Here is a 23959-nt window from a genome sequence, read left to right on the forward strand (position 1 = left end):
TCCTTAAAATCTCTCTGTAAAATCCATCCCTCAAATCTCTCCTTGGAGCACACAAAGAGCTCAGATTGAATTCCTGAGCTGCTCCAGGAGTTGGGAATTGGCCTCAGCCCTGCCAGGAAAACATTGGAAACCTCTCTGCTCCTAAATCCACGTGATTTTCTGGGAATTCACTTGGAAGGCTGGCTCAGAAATCCCTGCCCAGGGTGAGGAGTTTGTTCTGGTTTCTTTGTGGTGGCCTCTCAGTACCAGCTCTGCTCTTCTATTCCTTGCCTTTCCAAAAAAAAAAGGCAAAAAATTCATCTGTTGTGTTGTTTTTCCTATTTAAATTGCATCATCCCTCCTGTTTTTCCTGAGTGTTGTTTGTTTATTTAGGGGCACAGTTAATCCTTTAAGGATTAAAGGGGAGAAAAATTGGGGTGTTCACCCTGGTTTTAGGGGGAAATGAGGAGAGGGAGAGGGGTTTGCTCCATTTTTGGAGGAAATTAGGAGGAGAGGTGTTTGTCTGATTTTTTGAGGGGGAATATGAAGGACAGGAGGTGCTTCCCTCATTTTTGGGAGGGAATGAAGAGAATGAGAGATGTTTTCCCCATTTTTGGGGGAATGAGGAGAAGAAGTGTTTGTGTCATTTTTAGGTGGGAATGAGGAGAAGGAGAGATGTTTTCCCAATTTTTGGGGCAATGAGGAGAAGGAGAAGTTTTGCCCAATTTTGGGGTGAAAATGAGGAGAAGGAGAGATGTTTATCTAATATTTTGAGGGGGAATATGAAGGACAGGAGGTGCTTCCCTCATTTTTGGGAGGGAATGAGGAAAGGGAGAGGAGTTTACCCCAATTTTTGGGGGGGGATTGGAAGGACAGGAGCTGTTTCCCCAATTTTTGGAGGGAATGAGAAGAAGGAGAGGTGCTTCTCTCATTTTTAGGGTGAATGAGGAGAGGGAGAGATGTTTGCCCAATTTTGGGGTGAAAATGAGGAGAAGGAGAGGTGTTTGTCTCATTTTTTGAGGGCGAATATGAAGGACAGGAGGTGCTTCCCTCATTTTTGGGAGGGAATGAGGAAAGGGAGAGGAGTTTACCCCATTTTTTTGGGGGGGATTGGAAGGATAGGAGCTGTTTCCCCCATTTTTGGGAGGGAATGAAGAGAAGAAGTGTTTGTCTCATTTTTAGGGTGAATGAGGAGAGGGAGAGAATTTTTCCCCATTTTTGGTGGGAATGAGGAGAAGGAGAGATGTTTATCTAATATTTTGAGGGGGAATATGAAGGATAGGAGGTGCTTCCCTCATTTTTGGGAGGGAATGAGGAAAGGGAGAGGAATTTACCCCAGTTTTTGGGGGGAATTGGAAGGATAGGAGTTGCTTCCCCCATTTTTGGGAGAGAATGAGAAGAAGGAGAGGTGTTTGTGTCATTTTTAGGGTGAATGAGGAGAAGGAGAGATGTTTTCCCCATTTTTAGGGTGAATGAGGAGGAGGAGAGATGTTTATCTAATATTTTGAGGGGGAATATGAAGGATAGGAGGTGCTTCCCTCATTTTTGGGAGGGAATGAGGAGAAGGAGAAGGTTTTGCCCCATTTTTGGGAGGAAATAAGGAGAAGGAGAGATGTTTGCCCCATTTTTGGAGGAAATTAGGAGGAGAGGTGTTTGTGTCATTTTTAGGTGGGAATGAGGAGAAGGAGAGATGTTTTCCCCATTTTTGGTGGGAATGAGGAGAAGGAGAAGTGTTTTCCCCATTTTTGGGACAATGAGGAGAAGGAAAGATGTTTTCCCCATTTTTAGGAGGAAATATGAAGAAGAGGAGGAATTCCCCCAAACAGAGCCAGGAGGGAAACTCTGATCAGGGTGGGATTCTCATTTCCCACCATGGGAGCTGTGATTCTGTCTTTTCCTAGGTGGGACCCTCAATCCCACTGTGATCTGTGTTTTCCTGGGTGGGACCCTCAATCCCACTCTGATCTGTGTTTTCCTGCTGGAAATTCTGTTTTTTGGGGTGATCTGCATCCCCCATTTCCATTTCCACGCTCACGGCGCCGCCTTTGTTCGCAGCTGCATCCCAATTTCCCCTCATCTCTGCCAGATTTTCCTCTCTGGCAGCAGGAAAATCCCAAATCCAAGCCCAGCCTGCAGTTCCCAGCAGTTCTGGAGATCTTTTCCAGCTCAGCTGAGCTCGGTTTTGCTGCTTTGCCCTTTTCTGCTCAGAGATGGGAGATGAGGAAGGAGCTGACTCACGCTGGGGTTTGTCCTTCCTGCCCTCCCACACCCAGGAGCCTTCACTGCCCCCACGCGGCTTTGCCAGCCCAAAATTTCCCTTTTCTGCTGCTCCAGCAGCTGAGAAACCCCTGGGGTTTGTTTGGGGCAGATGTGGGCAGGACAAAGGGAACGCCGGGGTTTGCTGGTGCTGCCTTTGCCAGCCTGAGTCAGCCAAACTTTCCCTGGGAATGGTGGGAAACACCGGGATCGTCCCAATAAACAACAGGATCGTCCCAATAAACACCAAATAAACACCACATCATCCCAGTAAACAGCAAATCATCCCAATAAACACCAGATCATCCCAATAAACAACAGGATTATCCCAATAAACACCAGATCATCCCAATAAACACCAGGATCATCCCAATAAACACCAAATAAACACCAGGATCATCCCAATAAACACCAAATAAACACCAGGATCATCCCAATAAACACCAGGATCATCCCAGTAAACACCAAATAAACACCAGATCATCCCAATAAACAACAGATCATCCCAATAAACACCAGGATCATCCCAATAAACAACAGGATCATCCCAATAATAAACACCAGGATCATCCCAATAAACACCAGGATCTTCCAAATAAACACCAGATCACCCCAATAAACACCAAATAAACACCAGGATCATCCCAATAAACACCAGATCATCCCAATAAACACCAGGATCATCCCAATAAACACCAGATCATCCCAATAAACACCAGGATCATCCCAATAAACACCAGGATCATCCCAATAAACACCAGATCATCCCAATAAACACCAGATCATCCCAATAAACACCAGATCATCCAAATAAACAACAGATCATCCCAATAAACACCAGATCATCCAAATAAAGCCCAGGATCATCCCAATAAACACCAAATAAACACCAGGATCATCCCAATAAACACCAGGATCATCCCAATAAACACCAGGATCGTCCCAATAAACACCAGGATCATCCCTATAAACACCAGATCATCCCAATAAACACCAAATAAACACCAGATCATCCAAATAAACACCAGATCACCCCAATAAACAACAGATCATCCCAATAAACACCAGGATCATCCAAATAAACACCAGATCATCCCAATAAACCACAGATCATCCCAATAAACACCCCCAGACATCCCATTCCAGCTGCAGGAAGTTTTCCCTTGTCTGCCCCCCAAACCGAGGAGCAAATCCTCCTAAATCCACACAAATCCATAAAATCCTCCCCCACCAAACATCCCCCATCCATAAAAAAACCCCAAATCCCTGGGTTTGGGGTTGGTTTGGGGATTTGTTTCCCAGCAAGGCTCTCGTGCTCTCCGAGCTCAGGGGGATTTGTCAGAATTCTGAGAAATTCAGAGCTGCCAAAGCACAAAATGCTCATTTGGGGAGGGCTCAGCTGAACCTTTTTGGGGGAAATAGGAAACGCTGCCTGGAAGAGGTAAAAGCTGGGAAAAGATGAGGAAATTGCAGCTCTTGGAAATGAAATCACTGATGAAAGATTTGGGTGAAAACCTCAAGTTTTCAGGGAAAACCCAACAAACTGGGAAGGGTTTTGTGGTTTGTCAGAAACCTTTTCCTTCCTCCTGAGTTCCTGCACTTGAGCTCAGCAGCACAAAACTGATTTTTAAACTGCTTTTTTTTTTACTTAAAACTGAAACTTGAAACTTAAAAACTGATTTTTGATCGGTTTAAATAATTTTTGAAACCCTCAGTCTGCAAACACAGGGAACAAGCTGGAATTGCTGATCCTTTGCTCCTTCCCTCCTGGATGTTGATTTTTCCTCCCTTCAGAGAGTTGACACCTCTTTGTTTTCCCAGGTTTTGGGGGAATTTGAGCTCAGTTTTCCCACAGAGGGGGATCCCAGCCCTTGGGAAAAGGGAATGTTTTTATCTGGGAAAGGCATCACAGGCTGGGAACGGCTCCAGCCGCGGTTCCCAGCCCCAAATTGAGGATTTTGGAGATTCCCAGAGCAGCTGTGGAGCCCTGGGAATGTGGGGTTGGGAATGTGGGGGAGCTTTGGGCTGGAGCTGCTGCAGGAGGGGACAGGAGTCAGGACTGGTGGGCAAATTCTCAAATATCAGCATTATCCAATTATTAAATATCAGCATTGTCCAATTATTAAATATCAGCATTGTCCAATTATCAAATATCAGCATTATCCAATTATTAAATATCAGCATTGTCCAATTATCAAATATCAGCATTGTCCAATTATCAAATATCAGCATTATCCAGTTTCAAATATCAGCATTGTCCAGTAATCAAATAGCAGAATTATATAATTATCAAGTATCAGCATTATCCAATTATCAAATATCAGCATTATCCGGTTATCAAATATCAGCATTGTCCAATTATTAAATATCAGCATTATCCAATTATTAAATATCAGCATTGTCCAGTTATTAAATATCAGCATTATCCAATTATCAAATATCAGCATTGTCCAATTATTAAATATCTGCATTATCCAGTTATTAAATATCAGCATTTTCCAGTAATCAAATAGCAGAATTATATAATTATCAAGTATCAGCATTGTCCAATTATTAAATATCAGCATTATCCAATTATTAAATATCAGCATTGTCCAGTTATTAAATATCAGCATTGTCCAATTATCAAATATCAGCATTATCCAATTATTAAATATCAGCATTGTCCAATTATCAAATATCAGCATTGTCCAATTATCAAATATCAGCATTATCCAATTATTAAATATCAGCATTGTCCAATTATCAAATATCAGCATTATCCAATTATTAAATATCTGCATTATCCAATTATTAAATATCAGCATTGTCCAATTATCAAATATCAGCATTATCCAATTATTAAATATCAGCATTGTCCAATTATCAAATATCAGCATTATTGTCCAGTAATCAAATAGCAGAATTATACAATTATCAAGTATCAGCATTATCCAATTATCAAATATCTGCATTATCCAATTATTAAATATCAGCATTATCCAATTATCAAATATCAGCATTGTCCAATTATCAAATATCAGCATTGTCCAATTATCAAATATCTGCATTATCCAGTTTCAAATATCAGCATTTTCCAGTAATCAAATAGCAGAATTATACAATTATCAAGTATCAGCATTATCCAATTATCAGATATTATCTTAATATAAAATTATCCAATAATCAAATGTCAATATTTTTTATCCAGTTATCAAATATTAATAATACACAATTATCAAATATCAGCATTGTCCAATTATCAAATATCTGCATTGTCCAATTATCAAATATCTGCATTATCCAATTATTAAATATCAGCATTATCCAGTTTCAAATATCAGCATTGTCCAGTAATCAAATAGCAGAATTATCCAATTATCAAATATCAGCATTATCCAGTTATTAAATATCAGCATTGTCCAATTATCAAATATCAGCATTGTCCAATTATCAAATATCTGCATTATCCAATTATTAAATATCAGCATTGTCCAATTATCAAATATCAGCATTATCCAATTATTAAATATCAGCATTGTCCAATTATCAAATATCAGCATTATCCAATTATTAAATATCAGCATTGTCCAATTATTAAATATCAGCATTGTCCAATTGTCAAATATCAGCATTGTCCAATTATTAAATATCAGCATTGTCCAATTATCAAATATCAGCATTGTCCAATTATTAAATATCAGCATTATCCGGTTATCAAATATCAGCATTGTCCAATTATCAAATATCAGCATTATCCAGTTATCAAATATCAGCATTGTCCAATTATCAAATATCAGCATTATCCGGTTATCAAATATCAGCATTGTCCAATTATCAAATATCAGCATTATCCAGTTATTAAATATCAGCATTATCCGATTATTAAATATCAGCATTGTCCAATTATCAAATATCAGCATTGTCCAATTATCAAATATCTGCATTATCCAGTATCAAATATCAGCATTATCCAGTTTCAAATATCAGCATTGTCCAATTATCAAATATCAGCATTATCCAGTTTCAAATATCAGCATTGTCCAGTAATCAAATAGCAGAATTATACAATTATCAAGTATCAGCATTATCCAATTATCAGATATTATCTTAATATCAAATATCAGTATTTTCCAGTAATCAAATGTCAATATTGTCCAGTTATCAAATATTAATAATACACAACTATGAAATATCAATATGATCAGATTATGGCAATCCCAGCCAGCAGAATTTCCTCACACCAGAGCTGTGCCTGCACCCATCCTAAAATCCCCATTTTTAACCAAAAATCTGCATTTAAGGCTCTTTCCATGCCCAAATTCTGTCCTAATTTCATCCTGCACATCCCCACCCTGCAGCCTCCCACGGTGACATTTGGGAATTTGGTGATTTGGTGATTTGGCAATTTGGGGATTTGGTGATATGGTGATTTGGGAATCTGGAATTTGGCGGCTTGGGGATTTGGGAATTTGGCAATTCGGGGATTTGAGGATTTGGGAATTTGGGGATTTGGTGATTTGGGAATTTGGGGATTTGGTGATTTGGGAATTTGGGGATTTGGTGATATGGTGATTTGGTGATTTGGGAATTTGGGGATTTTGGAATTTGGGGATTTGGCAATTTGGGGGTTTGAGGATTTGTTGATTTGGGAATTTGGGGATTTGTTGATTTGGGAATTTGGGGATTTGGTGATTTGGGGATTTGGTGATTTGGCAATTTGGGGATTTGGCAATTTGGGGATTTGGTGATATGGTGATTTGGGAATTTAGGAATTTGGCGATTTGGGGATCTGGGAATTTGGCAATTTGGGGATTTGTTGATTTGGGAATTTGGGGATTTGTTGATATGGTGATTTGGTGATTTGGCAATTTGGGGATTTGGTGATATGGTGATTTGGGAATTTGGCAATTTGGTGATTTGGGAATTTGGGGATTTGGGGATTTGGTGATTTGGGAATTTGGGGATTTGGGAATTTGGGAATTTGGCGATTTGGGGATTTGGGGATTTGGGAATTTGGCGATTTGGTGATTTGGGGATTTGGGATTGTGTCCCAGCCGACTCAGCCCCGTTTGTGCCCAGCTTTGGGGCTGGGGGTGCTGTGGGATCCCCCAGCAGCTGCCACGGCCTCAGCCCCTCCTCGCTGGCAATTCCAGGATTTTTTCCCTGCTCCTTTCACACCCAGAGAGGAAAACTGGGCTGGGTGGGTTCCTCGGGAACGTGACTCATTCCCGTGCCAGGGAAGGGTTGGGAAGAGGAGGAGGAGGAGGAGGAGGAGGAGCCGCTCTGTGCCAAGGCCTTCCCTCCTCCTGCTGCCTCCTTTTTTTAGCCCTCAGCAGCAGCTGAATTCCCAAACTGGAATTCCAAATTCCCAGGTTTTTTTCACACCATGCTAAATTCTCCCTCTCCTCCCTCTATTTTTAACCCCGGCAGACTCCAGGTAGGAGCAGCACAAATTAATCTCAAATTCAGGATTTGAGGACTGGAGGTTGAGTTCCTTCAGTGCTGTAAAAAAGCACTCAAAAGTGAATTTTGGGCAAATAAAACCTGAATTTAGGTGGTTGGGGGAGTTGGATTTTTGACCCTGAGTTTTAAATTCAGCTCTTAAATGCAGATGGTTTTGCAGCAGATTGGGTGGGTGGGTGTTGGCTTTAAAATAGTGAAATTTGGGATAAAAATACATGGAAATGAACAGCTCACAAGCAAAAATAAATGGATTAAAAGTAGCTGGAATGGGTGAGGAGGAGGGGAACAGGATCAGCTGTGTCACCTCAGTGTCCTGGCACCGAGCTCCTCCTAATTTCACCTGCTAAATGAAGGTGCTAATTAGGCAGGGATTGCACAGGGCCAGGTCTGGCCTGCTCAGGTGAGTTTGTCCCAGTTTATCCCAGTTTATCCCAGTTTATCCCAGTCTGGTCACTCCAAGGCTTTTCCCAGCAGCACAGAAATGTTGATTATCCATTTTTTATCCAATTAGAGATGCAAATTGGGATTTGCAGCTGGGAATTCCAAGCCAACATCATTGTGCCCCTTTGCACTGTGCCAGGTTGCTCCATCCCTGGAATTCCCAGGGATCCAGGCCCGGCTGCTGCTTTTCCTCCTCCTCCCATCCCCACAGTGCTGTGACTTTCCCTCCCCAGCTTGGTTTTTGTCCCTGCTGCAGCTCCAGAGGGTGACAGGGGGACAGAGCCACCCTCAGCCATCCCCAACACCACGAGGGGCTCAGAGCCCGATGGCTCCTCTGCATTTGTTTCACCATCAAACCCCAGCAAAGGCTGCAGCTTCTCCAGGAATCCATCCCAGCCCCTCAAAGGCAGGAATTCCTTCCCAAATCTCCTCTTTTTCAGTTTGGAAGCCATTCCCTGATCCTGATCATTTTCTTGGCTTGATCATTTCCTTGTTTCACCATCAAACCCCAGCAAAGGCCGCAGTTTCTCCTATCCCAGCCCCTCAAATGCAGGAATTCCTTCCCAAATCCCACCCAAATCTCCTCTTTTCTAGTTTGGAAGCCATTCCCTGATCCTTTTCTTGGCCTGATCATTCCTGATCACTCCTCTGCACTTATTTCACCATCAAACCCCAGCAAAGGCTGCAGCTTCTCCAGGAATCCATCCCAGCCCCTCAAAGGCAGGAATTCCTTCCCAAATCCCACCCAAATCTCCCTTCATTGATTCCCATCTGTCTTTTGGAAGACCATTCCCTGATCCTTGATAATTTTCTTGGCTTGATAATTTCCTTGTTTCACCATCAAACCCCAGCAAAGGCCACAGCTTCTCCTATCCCAGCCCCTCAAAGGCAGGAATTCCTTCCCAAATCCCACCCAAATCTCCTCTTTTCCACTCTGGAAGCCATTCCCTCCTGATCATTTTCTTGGCTTGATCATTCCTGATCACTCCTCTGCATTTGTTTCACCATCAAACCCCAGCAAAGGCTGCAGCTTCTCCAGGAATCCCATCCCAGCCCCTCAAAGGCAGGAATTCCCTCCCAAATCCCTCTTTCTAGTCTGGAAGCCATTCCCTGATCCTGATCATTTTCTTGGCTTGATCTTTTCCTGATCAAGCAATTCCCTCCTGATAATTTTCTTGGCTTGATCATTTCCTTGTTTCACCATCAAACCCCAGCAAAGGCTGCAGCTTCTCCAGGAATCCCATCCCACCCTCTCCCCACCCTCACAGGCAGGAATTCCTTCCCAAATCCCACCCAAATCTCCTCTTTTCCAGTTTGGAAGCCATTCCCTCCTGATCATTTTCTTGGCCTGATCTTTTCCTGATCAAGCAATTCTCTCCTGATCATTTTCTTGGCTTGATCATTTCCTTGTTTCACCATCAAACCCCAGCAAAGGCTGCAGCTTCTCCAGGAATCCATCCCAGCCCCTCAAAGGCAGGAATTCCTTCCCAAATCTCTTTTCCACTCTGGAAGCCATTCCCAGACCCTTTTCTTGCCTGATCATTCCTGATCACTCCTCTGCATTTGTTTCACCATCAAACCCCAGCAAAGGCCACAGCTTCTCCTATCCCAGCCCCTCACAGGCAGGAATTCCCTCCCAAATCCCCCTTTTCCAGTCTGGAATCCATTCCCTTTATCCTGGCACTCAGTAAATAACCCCTGCACCTCCCTGCCAGCTCCTGCAGAGCTGCAATCCGCTCTCTCCAAAGCTGGAGAATTTCCCCTCTTTCCCTCTCCCTGTTTTTCACCCAACCTGCAGCAGATAATTTTCTAAATTTAAACCCCATCCAGCCCAAAGGGCAGCTCCCTCACGTGCCTCAGCCCTTTGACACAGTGGGGAAAATTCCCTTTTTTAGCCTGGGCCGGCCGCTGGCAGAGCCCCAGCCCTGAGCTCAGCCCTGGAGCTGTGCCAGCCCAGCGTGACCGAGAGAAAAGAACCTTCAGCTTCCTCCCAGAGAAAAGAACCTTCAGCTTCCTCCCGGCCCCTCACATGACGCTGCGCTCATCGGCCTTTTCCCAAAAAGCCGCGGTTTTGCGGGAAAACTGCAAAAAAGCTGCTGGGCTCCAGCAAGCACAGAGGAGTCATCGGGCTCTGAGCCCCCCTCGTGGGGTTTGGGGGTGATTGAGGGTGGCTTTGTCATCGCTGTCACCCTCTGGAGCTCCGGCAGGGATGAAAACAAAGTCACAGGACTGCGGGGATGGGTGGAGGAGGAAAGAGCAGGGGTGGCGCTCATGTGATGGCCGTGCCCCAAAGGGCACTCACGCGGCCGGGGAGCGGGAAATGAGCTGGGGCCTGATGCCAGCAGGGCCCTGGAGCAGCTCTGTGGCCCCATTCCAGAGTGGGAATGAGCCCTAATTCCAGCAGGGGAATGGGGATCCTGGAGCAGCTCTGTGTCCCTATTTGAGAATGGGAATGAGCCCCAGTGCCAGCAGGGGATTGGGGATCCTGGAGCAGCTCTGTGTCCCCATTCCAAAACAGGAATGAGCCCCAGTGCCAGCAGGGTCCTCCTGTAGGGAATGGGGATCCCAGAGTGGTTCCATGTCCCCATTCCAGAATGGGAATGATCCCCAGTGCCAGCAGGGGATTGGGGACCCTGGAGCAGCTGTGTCCCCATTCCAGCACAGGAATGAGCCCAAATGCCAGCAGGGCCTGTTTGTAAGGAATGGGGGTCCTGGAGCAGCTCTGTGTCCCTGTTTGAGAATGGGAATGAGCCCCAGTGCCAGCAGGGTCCCCATTCCCTACATTTCCTTTTGCACAGAATGGGGATCCTGGAGCAGCTCTGTGTCCCTTTCCAGAATGGGAATGAGCCCAAATCCCTGATGCCAGCAGGGCCCTTTTGTAGGGAATGGGGATCCCAGAGTGGTTCCATGTCCCCATTCCAGAATGGGAATAATCCCCAGTGCCAGCAGGGGATTGGGGATCCTGGAGCAGCTCTGTGTCCCCATTCCAGCACAGGAATGATCCCCAGTGCCAGCAGGGCCTGTTTGTAGGGAATGGGGATCCTGGAGCAGCTCTGTGTCCCTGTTCCAGCACAGGAATGATCCCCAGTGCCAGCAGGGCCTGTTTGTAGGAAATGGGAATTCCAGAGTGGCTCCATGTCCCCATTCCAGAATGGGAATGAGCCCCAAATTCCCAGTGCCAGCAGGGTCTTTTTGTAGGGAATGAAGATCCTGGAGCAGCTCTGTGTCCCTGTTCCAGAATGGGAATGAGCCCCAATCCCTGATGCCAGCAGGGCTCATTTGTAGGGAATGGGGATCCCAGAGTGGTTCCATGTCCCCATTCCAGAATGGGAATGAGCCCCAGTGCCAGCAGGACCCTTTTGTAGGGAACAAGGACCCAGAGTGGCTCTGTGTCCCTATTCCAGAACAGGAATGAGCCCAAATCCCTGATGCCAGCAGGGTCTTTTTGTAGGAAATGGGAATTCCAGAGTGGCTTCATGTCCCCATTCCAGAATGGGAATAAACCCCACTGCCATCAGGGGAATGGGGATCCTGGAGCAGCTCTGTGTCCTCATTCCAGAACGGGAATGAGCCCAAATGCCAGCAGGGTCTTTTTGTAGGGAATGGGGATCCTGGAGCAGCTCTGTGTCCTTTTCCAGAATGGGAATGATCCCCAGTGCCAGCAGGGTCTTTTTGTAGGGAATGGAGATCCTGGAGCAGCTCTGTGTCCCCATTCCAGAATGGGAATGAGCCCCAGTGCCAGCAGGGTCCTCCTGTAGGGAATGGGGATCCCAGAGTGGCTCCGTGTCCCTATTCCAGAACAGGAATGACCCCAAATCCCTGATGCCAGCAGGGCCCTTTTGCACGGAATGGGGATCCTGGAGCAGCTCTGTGTCCCTGTTTGAGAATGGGAATGATCCCCAGTGCCAGCAGGGTCCTCCTGTAGGGAATGGGGATCCCAGAGTGGTTCCATGTCCCCATTCCAGAATGGGAATGAGCCCCAGTGCCAGCAGGGTCCCCATTCCCTACATTTCCTTTTGTAGGGAATGGGGATCCTGGAGCAGCTCTGTGTCCATTCCAGCACAGGAATGAGCCCCAATCCCTGATGCCAGCAGGGCTCATTTGTAGGGAATGAGGATCCCACAGTGGCTCCATGTCCCCATTCCAGCCTGGAGCTGCAGCTGGGTGTTCATCCCAAATTTGTGGGGTTCAGGTTTTGGGGTTTTGCTCCCCAGCAGGGCTGAGTTCTCCCATTCCAGGTGAATTCCTGCCTTAGGGAAAAGATTCTCCCTTGGGCTTCATTAGCAAAGGGCTGTTAATTATGGGGCTGCACCTGGGAAATTGGGGAGAAGGAGATTCCAGCCAGGCCTGAGCTCCCTGGAATGGGAGAGAAGGAAAAAAGGGATGAATTCCTTGGGGATGCTTCGGCTTTCCCTGGATTTTAAGGTTTGAATGGATTGAGGTGGGATGGAGCAGCTCCAAAAGGTCCATGCATGCTGTTGGTGGGACATGGAGTGGCTGAAAATCCATTCCTGAGCAGAGCCCGGGAGTTTTTAGGGAGTTTTTAAGGAGTTTTTAGGGAGTTTTTAGGAAGTTTTCAGGGGAGTTTTCCCACCCTGCGATGGCTCCTGGTCCCACGCCACAGAAATCTTGAGGTCTGAAGGGAGGGGGATAAAAAAAGGGGAATGAAAACTTGCTGCAGTCAGGGAAAAATTCAATGGCTCATTGAGGCTGCTGCAGGAAGCGTGAGGGGAAAATGGAGCCGGCTTTGTTCTTGCCCAGACAAGGAGCGAGCCCGCGGCCCCAACAGCCGCGCTCTGTTCCCCGGAGCCGTGAGGTCATCCCGAACGGCAGGAACGGGCTCGGGATCGCCGGCCCCGCTCCCCCCGCCTTTCCTGGCTCCGGGCTCGCTCCAAGGCGGTGGCGGCGGCTCCTGGGCCGGCTCCAGCCAGGGGGAGCTGCTGCGTGCCCGGGTCCCAAAATCCTGGGGCTGCTGCGTCCCGAAATCCCAAAACACGGAGGGTTTGGAGACCCTGGGGCTGCTCCATCAATCCCAAAACATGGAGCTGCTGCGTCCCCGGATCCCAAAACACAGAGGGTTTGGAGACCCTGGGGCTGCTGCATCCTGAAATCCCAAAACATGGAGCTGCTGCATCCCCGGATCCCAAAACCCTCAGGCTTCTCCATCCATCCCTAAATCCCAAAACTGGGAGGGTTTGGAGACCCTCAGGCTTTTCCATCCCAAAATCCTGAAACATGGAAGTGCTGCATCCCAAATCCAAAACCCTAGGCTCCCATCCCTAAATCCCAAACACAGAGGGTTTGGAACTCTTGATCTCTGCATCCCTGAAATCCCAAAAACAATGGAGCCTGTGCTCGCATCCCTAAATTCCCAAAACCAAGGTTGGATCCTCAAGTCTCTCCAGAAATCATAACCCTCGGGCTGCTCCAGTCCTGAAATCCCAAAACACGGAGGGTTTGGAAACCCTGGCTGCTCGATCCTGAAATTCCAAAACCATGAGGCTGCTCCATCCTGAAATCCCAAAACACAGAGGGTTTGGAGGACCCTCAGGCTTCTCCATCCTGAAATCCCCAAACATGGAGCTGCCATCCTAAATCCCAAAACACAGAGGGTTTGAGACCCTCGAGCTGCTCTATCCTGAAATCCCAAAACCCTCAGGGCTGCCCATCCCTAAATCCCAAACCAGAGATTTGGAGACCCTGGGGCTCGCATCCTATCCTAATGAAATCCCCAAACCAAACCTTGGTGCCCTCCCTAAATCCCAAAACATGGAGGGTTTGAAGACTCTAAGGCTGCTCCATCCCTAAATCCCAAAAAGGGAGGGTTTAGAGACCCTTGGCTTCTTCATCTAAATCCCAAAACATGGAGTGCTGCATCCCTGGATCCCAAAACCCTCAGGCTTCTCCATCCCTAAATCCCAAAACACAGAGGGTTTGGAGACCCCCTCCTTAAATCCCCAAATAACATGGAGAGTTTGGAGACCCTAAGGCTTCTCCATCCCTAAATCCCAAAACAAGGTGGGTTTGGAGACCCTGGGCTGCTCCATCCTAATCCCAAAACATGGACTGCTGCATCCCCAGATCCAAAACCCTCGGGCTGCTCCATCCCTAAATCCCAAAACACAGAGGGTTTGGAGACCCTGGGGCTGCTCCATCCTGAAATCCCAAAACATGGAGCTGCTCCATCCTGAAATCCCAAAACCCTCAGGCTCTCCTGCATCCCTAAATCCCAAAATGGAGGGTTTGGAGACCCTTGAGCTGCTCAATTCAATCCCAAACCACGGAGCTGCTGCATCCCCGGATCCCAAAACCCTCGGGCTGCTCCGTCCCTAAATCCCAAAACACGGAGGGTTTGGAGACCCTCGAGCTGCTCCATCCTGAAATCCCAAAACCCTCAGGCTGCTCCATCCCTAAATCCCAAAAAATGGAGGGTTTGGAGACCCTTGGATCTCTTCATCCTGAAATCCCAAAACACTGAGCTGCTGCATCCCCGGATCCCAAAACCCTCAGGCTGCTCCATCCCTAAATCCCAAAACACGGAGGGTTTGGAGACCCTCAGGCTGCTCCATCCTGAAATCCCCAAACATGGAGCTGCTGCATCCCCAAATTCCAAAACCCTCAGGCTGCCCCATCCCTAAATCCCAAAACATGGAGGGTTTGAGACGGATTCTCCATCCCAAAACAACACAAGGTTGAGACCTGCTGCTCCATCCCCGAATTCCCAATCCTGGAGGCTTTGGGGTTTTTTGCAGCTCCATGTCACGGATGTGAGGCTGCTCTTTAATTAATTAAAAGCACAATTTAATTAAGGCTGAGTTCCAGGGGTGCATCCTCCATCCCCAGCACAGAGCAAATCCCAAATCCCGCCGGGAAAAGGAGGCTGCACCAATCCCACATTTTTTTGGGGCAGGGATGGGGGCGAAGGAAGACAAAAGCAGCAAAATTTCAGTCCTGGAAGGGTAAATGAGGCCCTGAGGGGTTTGTAGGGTCCTGGAAGGGTGAATGTGGAGTTTATGGGGTCTTGGAAGGATAGAGAGGGTCCTGAGAGGTAAATGGGGTCCTGAGGGGTTTATAGGGTCCTGGAAGTGTAAATGCAATCCTGAGAGGTAAATGAGGTTCTGGAAGGTGTTAGGAGGGTCCTGAAAGGGTAAATGGCGGTCCTGAGAGGTTTATGGGTCCTGGAGGGGTTGTTAATGGGGTCCTGAAAGGGTAAATGTGGCCCTGACAGGTTTATGAGGTCCTGTAAGGGTAATTGGGCCTGAGGGTTATAGGTCTTATGAGGGTCCTGAGGGTTATGGTCTGAAGGGTAAATGCAGTCCTGAGGGGTTTGTAGGGTCCTGGAAGTGTAAATGTGGTCCTGAGATGTAAATGGGGTCCTGAAAGGGTAAATGCAGCCCTGAGAGTTTTATGGGTCCTGTAAGGGTAAACGCGGTCCTGAGGTGTTTATGGGGTCCTGGAAGGGTAAACGCGGTCCTGAGGGGTTTATGGGGTCCTGGAAGGGTAAACGTGGCCCTGAGAGGTTTATGGGGTCCTGGAAGGGTAAATGTGGTCCTGAGGGGTTTATAGGGTCCTGAACGATAGAGAGGGCCCTGAGGTGTTTATGGGGTCCTGGAAGGGTAAATGCTATCTTGAGGGGTTTATGGGGTCCTGGAAGAGTAAACGCTGCCCTGAGAGTTTTATGGGGTCCTGGAAGGGTAAATTGGCGTATCCTGAGGGTGAGCTAAATAATGGGATCCTGGAGGGGTAAATGGCGATCCTGAGGGGTAAAAGGGGTCCTAGAAGGGTAAAAGCCGTCCTGTGGGGTTTATGGGGTCCTGCAAGGGCGAATGCCGCTCAGGCTGTGGCTGTCGGAGGAGTGGCACCGCAGCTATGGCAGGAATGCAGGAATTGCCGGCGCTCTCGGGATCAGCGCATTTTTCCGCGCTGCCGTCAGCCCGGGCAGGTGGCACCGTGTGGGCCGGAGCCGCCCGGGAGCCGTGCCAGCCCCGGTGCCCGTCAGGCCGGGACAGGCCCGGCTTCCCGAGCGGTTTCACCCTCGTGACCGCGATCCCGGCGCCGCGTTTCGGTTGGGAAAGGTTGGGCTGAGCCGGGGGAAAGGTTTGGGGATGGATTTGGGGATGGATTTGGGGGATCCGCGCTTCCTCCATCGCGCCGGGAATAATAAATCAATAAATAAAGAAATGGATGAAAGGGCAGAGGCTGCTCGGAGCCAGCCCAGCTCCGTGATGGGAGAGGAGGAGGAGGAGGAGGAGGCGTCTCCTGCAGCTCGGAGCCGCTGCTGAGTCACGGCTCGGCAGAGCCAGCGCTGCTGTCACGGCTCTGTCACCGCTCTGTCACCGCCGCTGCTGCGGCCGCTGACTCAGGAGCTGCGCGGGTTTGCGCTGCTTTTTCCCCAACAAAAACAGCCCCAAATGGGGACTTTGTCAGCCCTGCCGGGCGCACACAGCGAGAGGCAGCTCGGGAACAAAGCGGCGCCGTGGGACGCGGAGCGGCCGCCCCGGCCGTCACTCGGTGCTGCCGTGACGCGACACCGGGAGGGCGGCACAGCCTCCACTGGGGGCAATGCGAGCGCAAAACTCGGGATTTGAGCTTGGAAATGCAGGGATGGAACCCAGGAGAGATTTGGGGCTGTTCATGAGTCAGACGTGGCTCTGAGCATCCTGCTTTTAGTCCTGAATATCCAAACCGGTTTGAAACACCAAATCCTGATCATTCCAGGGTTTATCCTGCCCTCAGTGCTTTCCCTAAACCAGGCAGGAGTGGTTGTGCCCCAGCCAGACCCTGCTGAGCTGTGTTTGCATCATTCCCAAACCTCTCCTGCACTGTGGGATCCCGGATTTCCCAACCTCGCTCCCACCTCTGCCACTCTGGATGATCCCTCCCTGCCTTTTCTCCTGCATTCCCTGTATTTGTATCGATTCCCTATAATCGATTCCCTGTATTTGCATCGATTTCCCGTGGTTTCAGTGCTGCTGGGAAAGCTTTCCCTGCACTGGGATGTGCCAGACCCAGGAGGAGCATCCCGGTGACTCCATCCCCGCTGGAGGAGCTCCAGGGCCCAGCGTGAGGGACAGCGCCACCAGAGCCATTCCCGAAAATCGCCCTGCCCGTCCCGAGCTGCCGGGAGCAGGCGGGGAGCGCTGCTGCAGAATTCAGGAGGATTTTTATTTTTGTTTGTGCTCGGCAGGGCTGCGGTGACTCAGGCCCGGTGCTGACTCACGGAGCAGAGCCGGGCGAGGCCGAGTCAGCGCTGGCCCCGCTCCAGCAGCAGCAGGAGGTGGGAGCGGGCCGGGCTCCTGTTTGCCCCCCTGGCAGAAGGGGTTCTGCCTCTGTGGGGTCGTTGCTTCACTTTTGGGGGTGTGCAGGAGACCTGGGTGTCCCCGCTGTCCTGTGCTCCCTGCCCAGGCTGCGGGCGTCACGTCCCGGCCCTTTCCCAAACGCTGATTGCGTTAAAAAATGGGCAAAGGGATGATGGGGATGGATCCAAAATTGGAGCTCTGCTGGATCCAACCCAGGGCACTGCTGGATCCAAACCAGGGCAGGGCTGGATCTAAACCTGGGCACTGCTGGATCTAAACCTGGGCACTGCTGGATCCAACCCAGGGCAGTGCTGGATCCAAACCAGGGCAGTGCTGGATCCACAGCCAGGGCACTGCTGGATCCCAAAACAGGGCAGTGCTGGATCCAGCCCAGGGCAGGGCTGGATCTAAAACCAGGACAGTGCTGGATCTGAACCTGGGCACTGCTGGATCCACATCTGGGCACTGCTGGATCCAAAAACAGGGCAGTGCTGGATCTAAAACCAGGGCACTGCTGGATCCAACCCAGGGCAGTGCTGGATCCACACTTGGGCACTTCTGGATCCAAAAACAGGGCAGGGCTGGATCCGATCCAGGGCACTGCTGGGTCCTAAACCAAGGGCACTGCTGGATCTAAAACCACGGCACTGCTGGATCCAATCCAGGGCACTGCTGGATCCAAACCAGGGCAGTGCTGGGTCCAACCCAGGGCAGTGCTGGGTCCACATCTGGGCACTGCTGGATCAAAAACCAGAGCACTGCTGGATCCATACCAGGCACTGCTGGATCCAAAACTTGGGCAGTGATGGATCCACACTTGGGCACTTCTGGATCCAAAAACAGTGCAGGGCTGGATCCCAATCCAGGGCACTGCTGGATCCAAAATCAGGACAGTGCTGTGGGTCCAGCAGTGCCCAGATGTGGATCCAGCAGTGCCCAGGCTGTAGATCGAGCACTGCCCTGGTTTTGGATCCACTGCTGGATCCAGCACTGCCCAGATTTGGATCCAGCAGTGCCCTGGCTGTGGATCCAGCACTGTCCTTCTTTTGGATCCAGCAGTGCTCTGGTTTTTGATCCAGCCCTGCACTGTTTTTGGATCCAGCACTGCCCTGGTTTGGATCCAGCACTGTCCAGGATGTGGATCCAGCAGTGCCCTGCTGTGGATCCAGCCCTACTCTTGTTTTGGATCCAGCAGTGCCCTGCTGTGGATCCAGCACTACTCTTGTTTTGGATCCAGCAGTGCCCTGCTGTGGATCCTCAGGCTGCCGCAGGGACAGGGGTGGGGGTGGGAGCAGCTCCCAGAAGTTCCCTGAACTCTCCCTGGGCTGATTCATCGGCCTCGCTCCGTAAACAGGAAGCTGAGAAAGTCCAGGCAGGTGATCCTGTGCTGCTGCAAACACTTGGGAACACAAATTCCTGGCATTTTTCCCCCCCAGCTGCCTGCTAACTCTTGTCCAGGTGAACGTTGTTCTGGCAGTCGTGCAGCAGGAAGGGCTCTGGAGGTCACGGCACAGGGGGAGAAGGAGCTGGGGTTTGGCACAGAGCTTTTCCCTGCTCCCAATCCCCTTGCAGAATTTGGGATTGGGAGGGATTCAGATCCCCCTGGGGGACAGCACCGACTGCTGCTTCTCTCTGCTCTTGGGAGGGGAAAAGGCCCTGCTGGGAAGGGGGAAACTGGGATTCACTGGGATTCACTGGGGAGCTGCAGCTGGGCTGTTTTGGAGCACCTCAAATGGGAACAGGGAAACTGGGATTCACTGGGAATCACTGGGGAGCTGCAGCTGGGCTGTTTTGGAGCACCTCAAATGGGAACAGGGAAACTGGGATTCACTGGGAATCACTGGGATTCACTGGGATTCACTGGGAATCACTGGGGAGCTGCAGCTGGGCTGTTTTGGAGCGCCTCAAATGGGAACAGGGAAACTGGGATTCACTGGGATTCACTGGGATTCACTGGGATTCACTGGGATTCAATGGGATTCAATGGGAATCACTGGGATTCACTGGGATTCACTGGGATTCACTGGGATTCACTGGGGAGCTGCAGCTGGGCTGTTTTGGAGCACCTCAAATGGGAACAGGGAAACTGGGATTCACTGGGATTCACTGGGAATCACTGGGATTCAATGGGATTCACTGGGATTCACTGGGATTCACTGGGATTCACTGGGGAGCTGCAGCTGGGCTGTTTTGGAGCGCCTCAAAGCGGAGCAGCAGCTCCTTCCCCAGGGAACAGCCTCCTTCCTCCTCCCGTTTTCCACAGAACCGGACCTGATTTCACCCTGGCAGCTTCCCCGTGCTGGCCTGACTTAACTTCCAGGACGGGAGAGAGGCGGAGATTCCCAAACAGCGCCGATAATTCAGGGAATCCTCCCTCCCTCGGGGAGCCGGGAATGCGAGGCTGCAGCTCTGCTTGCTTTCCCCACCCTGCCCCATTCCCGAGTGCTGCTCAGGGATTGAGGAGCTGAGAGCGCTGCCAAACAAAATAATCCCTGAGAGTGCCCTTGTGGTCTGGAATGAACTCCCCAAACGTCTCAACACAGGCGAGACAGCGAGGATTTGGGCTGGGCCGGGCGCTCCCACCCCCGGTCCCGCCGGGAACGCTCGGCTTTGAAGCTGCCAGGCCCGGGGAGAAGCTTGGAGGAGCCTCTAATTAAGGCATGGAAGGGCTGCAGTGGGCGGCTGGCGGGTTTGCTTTGGCTCCTTCCCCTCCTCAATCGTGTCTGGCTCTGGTGGGAGGTGGGAGCTGCCCCCCGTGCCCTGCGGGCTGAGTCAGCGGCTGGGGCACCTCCAGGGGGTGGCACAGAGGGCACAGGCCAAGGGTGGTGTCTGGGCAAGGGGTTCGGTGTGGCTGGAGGTGCCCACGGGACAGGGGGGGTTGTTTGGGTGTTGTGGAAAAAATCCCTCAGTTCCTGCTGTGAAACCAAGGAAGGGGGTTCAGGCATTGTGGGGGTGCAGGGACACGGCCCCATGGGCAGGTGGGATGTAAATCCCATGGGCAGGTTGGACACAAATCCCGTGGAAATGTTGGACACAAATCCCATGGAAATGTTGGACACAAATCCCATGGGCAGGTTGGACATAAATCCTATGGGAAGGTTGGATATAAATCCCATGGGGAGGTTGGACACAAATCCTATGGAAATGTTGGACACGAATTCTATGGGAAATTGGGATATAAATCCCATGGGAAGGTTGGACACAAATCCCATGGAAATGTTGGACACAAATCCCATGGGCAGGTTGGACATAAATCCTATGGGAAGGTTGGACATGAATCCTATGGGAAGATTGGACACGAATCCTATAGGAAATTGGGATATAAATCCATGGAAGTTGGACACAAATCTATGGGAAGGTTGGACACGAATTCTATAGGAAATTGGGATATAAATCCCATGGGAAGGTCGGACATGAATCCTATAGGCAAGTGGGACACAAATCCTATGGGCAGGTTGGAATAAATCCCATAGGAAGGTTGGACATGAATCCTATGGGAAGGTTGGACACGAATTCTATGGGAAATTGAGATATAAATCCCATGGGAAGGTTGGACATAAATCCTATGGGAAGGTTGGACACAAATCCCATGAGGAGGTTGGACATAAATCCTATGGGAAGGTTGGATATTTATCCCATAGGAAGGTTAGATATAAATCCCATGGAAAAGTTGGACACAAATCCTATGGAAAGCTTGGGCAGAAATCCCATGGGGAGGTTTGACATAAATCCTATGGGAAGATTGGATACAAATCCCATGGGCAGGTCGGACATGAATCCTATAGGCAAGTGGGACACAAATCCTATGGAAAGGTTGGAATAAATCCCATGGGAAGGTTGGACATAAATCCCATGGGAAGGTGGGACACAAATCCCATGGGCAGGTTGGATATAAATCCTATGGGAAGATTGGACACGAATTCTATGGGAAATTTGGATATAAATCCTGTGGGAAGGTTGGATATAAATCCCATGGGAAGATTGGACACGAATTCTATGGGAAATTTGGATATAAATCCTGTGGGAAGGTTGGGCAGAAATCCCATGAGGAGGTTGGACATGAATCCTATAGGCAGGTGGGACAAAAATCCTATGGAAAGGTTGGAATAAATCCCATAGGAAGGTCGGACACAAATCCCATGAGGAGGTTGGACATAAATCCTATGGGAAGGTTGGACACAAATCCCATGAGGAGGTTGGACATAAATCCTATGGGAAGATTGGATATTTATCCCATAGGAAGGTTAGATATAAATCCCATGGAAAAGTTGGGACACAAATCCTATGGAAAGGTTGGGCAGAAATCCCATGGGGAGGTTTGACATAAATCCTATGGGAAGATTGGATACAAATCCCATGGGAAGGTTGGACATAAATCCCATGGGAAGGTTGGACATGAATCCTATGGGAAGGTGGGACACAAATCCCATGGGCAGGTTGGATATAAATCCCATGGGAAGATTGGACACGAATTCTATGGGAAATTTGGATATAAATCCTGTGGGAAGGTTGGGCAGAAATCCCATGGGGAGGTTGGACATAAATCCTATGGGAAGGTTGGATATGAATCCTACAGAAGGTTGGACATGAATCCTATGGGAAATTGAGGTATAAATCCTATGGGAAGGTTGGACACAAATCCCATGGGGAGGTTGGACATAAATCCTATGGGAAGATTGGATATAAATCCCATGGGAAGGTTGGACATAAATCCCATGGAAAAGTTGGACACAAATCCTATGGAAAGCTTGGGCAGAAATCCCTTGGGAAGTTCAGATGTGTTCCCATGGACACAGCCCCATGTGCAAGCTGGACATGACCCACATGGAGGTGTCACCTGCCCAGGGACCCCCAGGGACCCCAAAGCCCCCAGGGCTGCTCCAGAGCCCCCAGAGCCCCCCAGGGACCCCCAAAGCCCCCAGAGCCCCCCAGGGACCCCCAGGGACCCCAAAGCCCCCAGAGCTGCTCCAGAGCCCCCAGAGCCCCCCAGGGACCCCCAAAGCCCCAGGGCTGCTCCAGGAGCCCCCAAAGCCCCCCAGGGACCCCAGGACCCCAGAGCCCCCAGGCTGCTCCAAGCCCCCCAGGGACCCCAAAGCCCCCAGGGCTGCTCCAGAGCCCCCAGGGACCCCAAAGCCCCCAGAGCCCCCCTTGGGGCCCAGCCCTGGGGCAGAGCTTCCCTCCCACAGAACCAGGAGGATTTTTCCATCTGCTCAGCAGAGCTTTCAACAGAACTCCCTGGAAAGAGGATCCTGAGGCTCCTTCAGGGAAAGGGGAACTTGAAACAACCTCAGGAAGCATCAGCGGGGCCACCAAAGCTCTTTTTTGGTGGCTGTGGGTGTGGGGGATGAATTTTAACCTCCATGATCCCATCCTGGGTCCTGCTGCAGCCCCTCTGTGCCCGTGTTCCCTGCAGGATTCTGCTGTGCTGGGGCCCGGAGCCGATGGCAGAGAATGTCCACGACTAACAACATAGCTCAGGCCAGGAAGCTCGTGGAGCAGCTCCGCATCGAGGCCGGGATCGAGAGGATCAAGGTGAGGATGGGGCTGGGAATGGGCTCTCTTTGCTATGGGAACTGTTATGGGAATGTGCTATTTGTTATAGGATTGTGCTCTTTGTTATAGGAATGTGCTCTTTGTTATAGGAACTGTTATAGGAATGTGCTATTTGTTATAATGTGCTATTTTTTATAGGATTGTGCTCTTTGTTATAGGAACTGTTATAGGATTGTGCTCTTTGTTATGGGAACTGTTATAGGATTGTGCTATTTGTTATAGGAACTGTTATAGGAATGTGCTATTTGTTATAGGAACTGTTATAGGAATGTGCTATTTTTTATAGGATTGTGCTCTTTGTTATGGGAACTGTTATAGGATTGTGCTATTTTTTATAGGAATGTGCTCTTTGTTATGGGAACTGTTATAGGAATGTGCTATTTTTTATAGGAATGTGCTCTTTTTTATAGGATTGTGCTCTTTGTTATAGGAACTGTTATAGGATTGTGCTATTTGTTATAGGAACTGTTATAGGAATGTGCTATTTTTTATAGGAATGTGCTCTTTGTTATAGGAACTGTTATAGGATTGTGCTATTTGTTATAGGAACTGTTATAGGATTGTGCTATTTGTTATAGGAACTGTTATAGGATTGTGCTATTTTTTATAGGAATGTGCTCTTTGTTATGGGAACTGTTATAGGATTGTGCTATTTGTTATAGGATTGTGCTATTTGTTATAGGAACTGTTATAGGATTGTGCTCTTTGTTATAGGAACTGTTATAGGATTGTGCTCTTTGTTATAGGAATGTGCTCTTTGACTTTGTTGACACACTGACAAAACTCTCCTTTGTCCCCTTGAAAAGGAAATAAGCTAAAAGTTTCTCTCCTTAATGAGGTGAAAAGGCATCTCATAGGACTTGGAGGACTTCTTCATTAAGGATAGCTAATTGGACAAGAGTTAAAAAGTCTGGCTTGGACAATTCACTAGAAAAAAGAAAACAAAAAAACAAAACAAAACCTAAAAAAGAAAACAAAAAAAACCA

At 49.1% G+C, this 23959-nt stretch overlaps 1 protein-coding gene across 3 annotated transcripts in view; it reads left to right on the forward strand.

Annotated features, from left to right (window-relative positions):
• GNG7 (G protein subunit gamma 7) overlaps window positions 1-23959 on the forward strand; it is a 60788-nt gene that overhangs the window by 34348 nt on the left and 2481 nt on the right. For all 3 annotated transcript variants that reach the window (XM_064734159.1, XM_064734157.1, XM_064734156.1), the window contains one exon: window positions 22834-22952. In XM_064734159.1, coding sequence (XP_064590229.1) covers window positions 22872-22952 — 81 coding nt within the window. In that variant the 5' untranslated portion in view covers window positions 22834-22871. The remainder of the gene's footprint in view (window positions 1-22833; window positions 22953-23959) is intronic.

The sequence above is a fragment of the Zonotrichia leucophrys genome, chromosome 28 (assembly GCF_028769735.1).
Source record: "Zonotrichia leucophrys gambelii isolate GWCS_2022_RI chromosome 28, RI_Zleu_2.0, whole genome shotgun sequence".
Taxonomy (NCBI): domain Eukaryota; kingdom Metazoa; phylum Chordata; class Aves; order Passeriformes; family Passerellidae; genus Zonotrichia; species Zonotrichia leucophrys.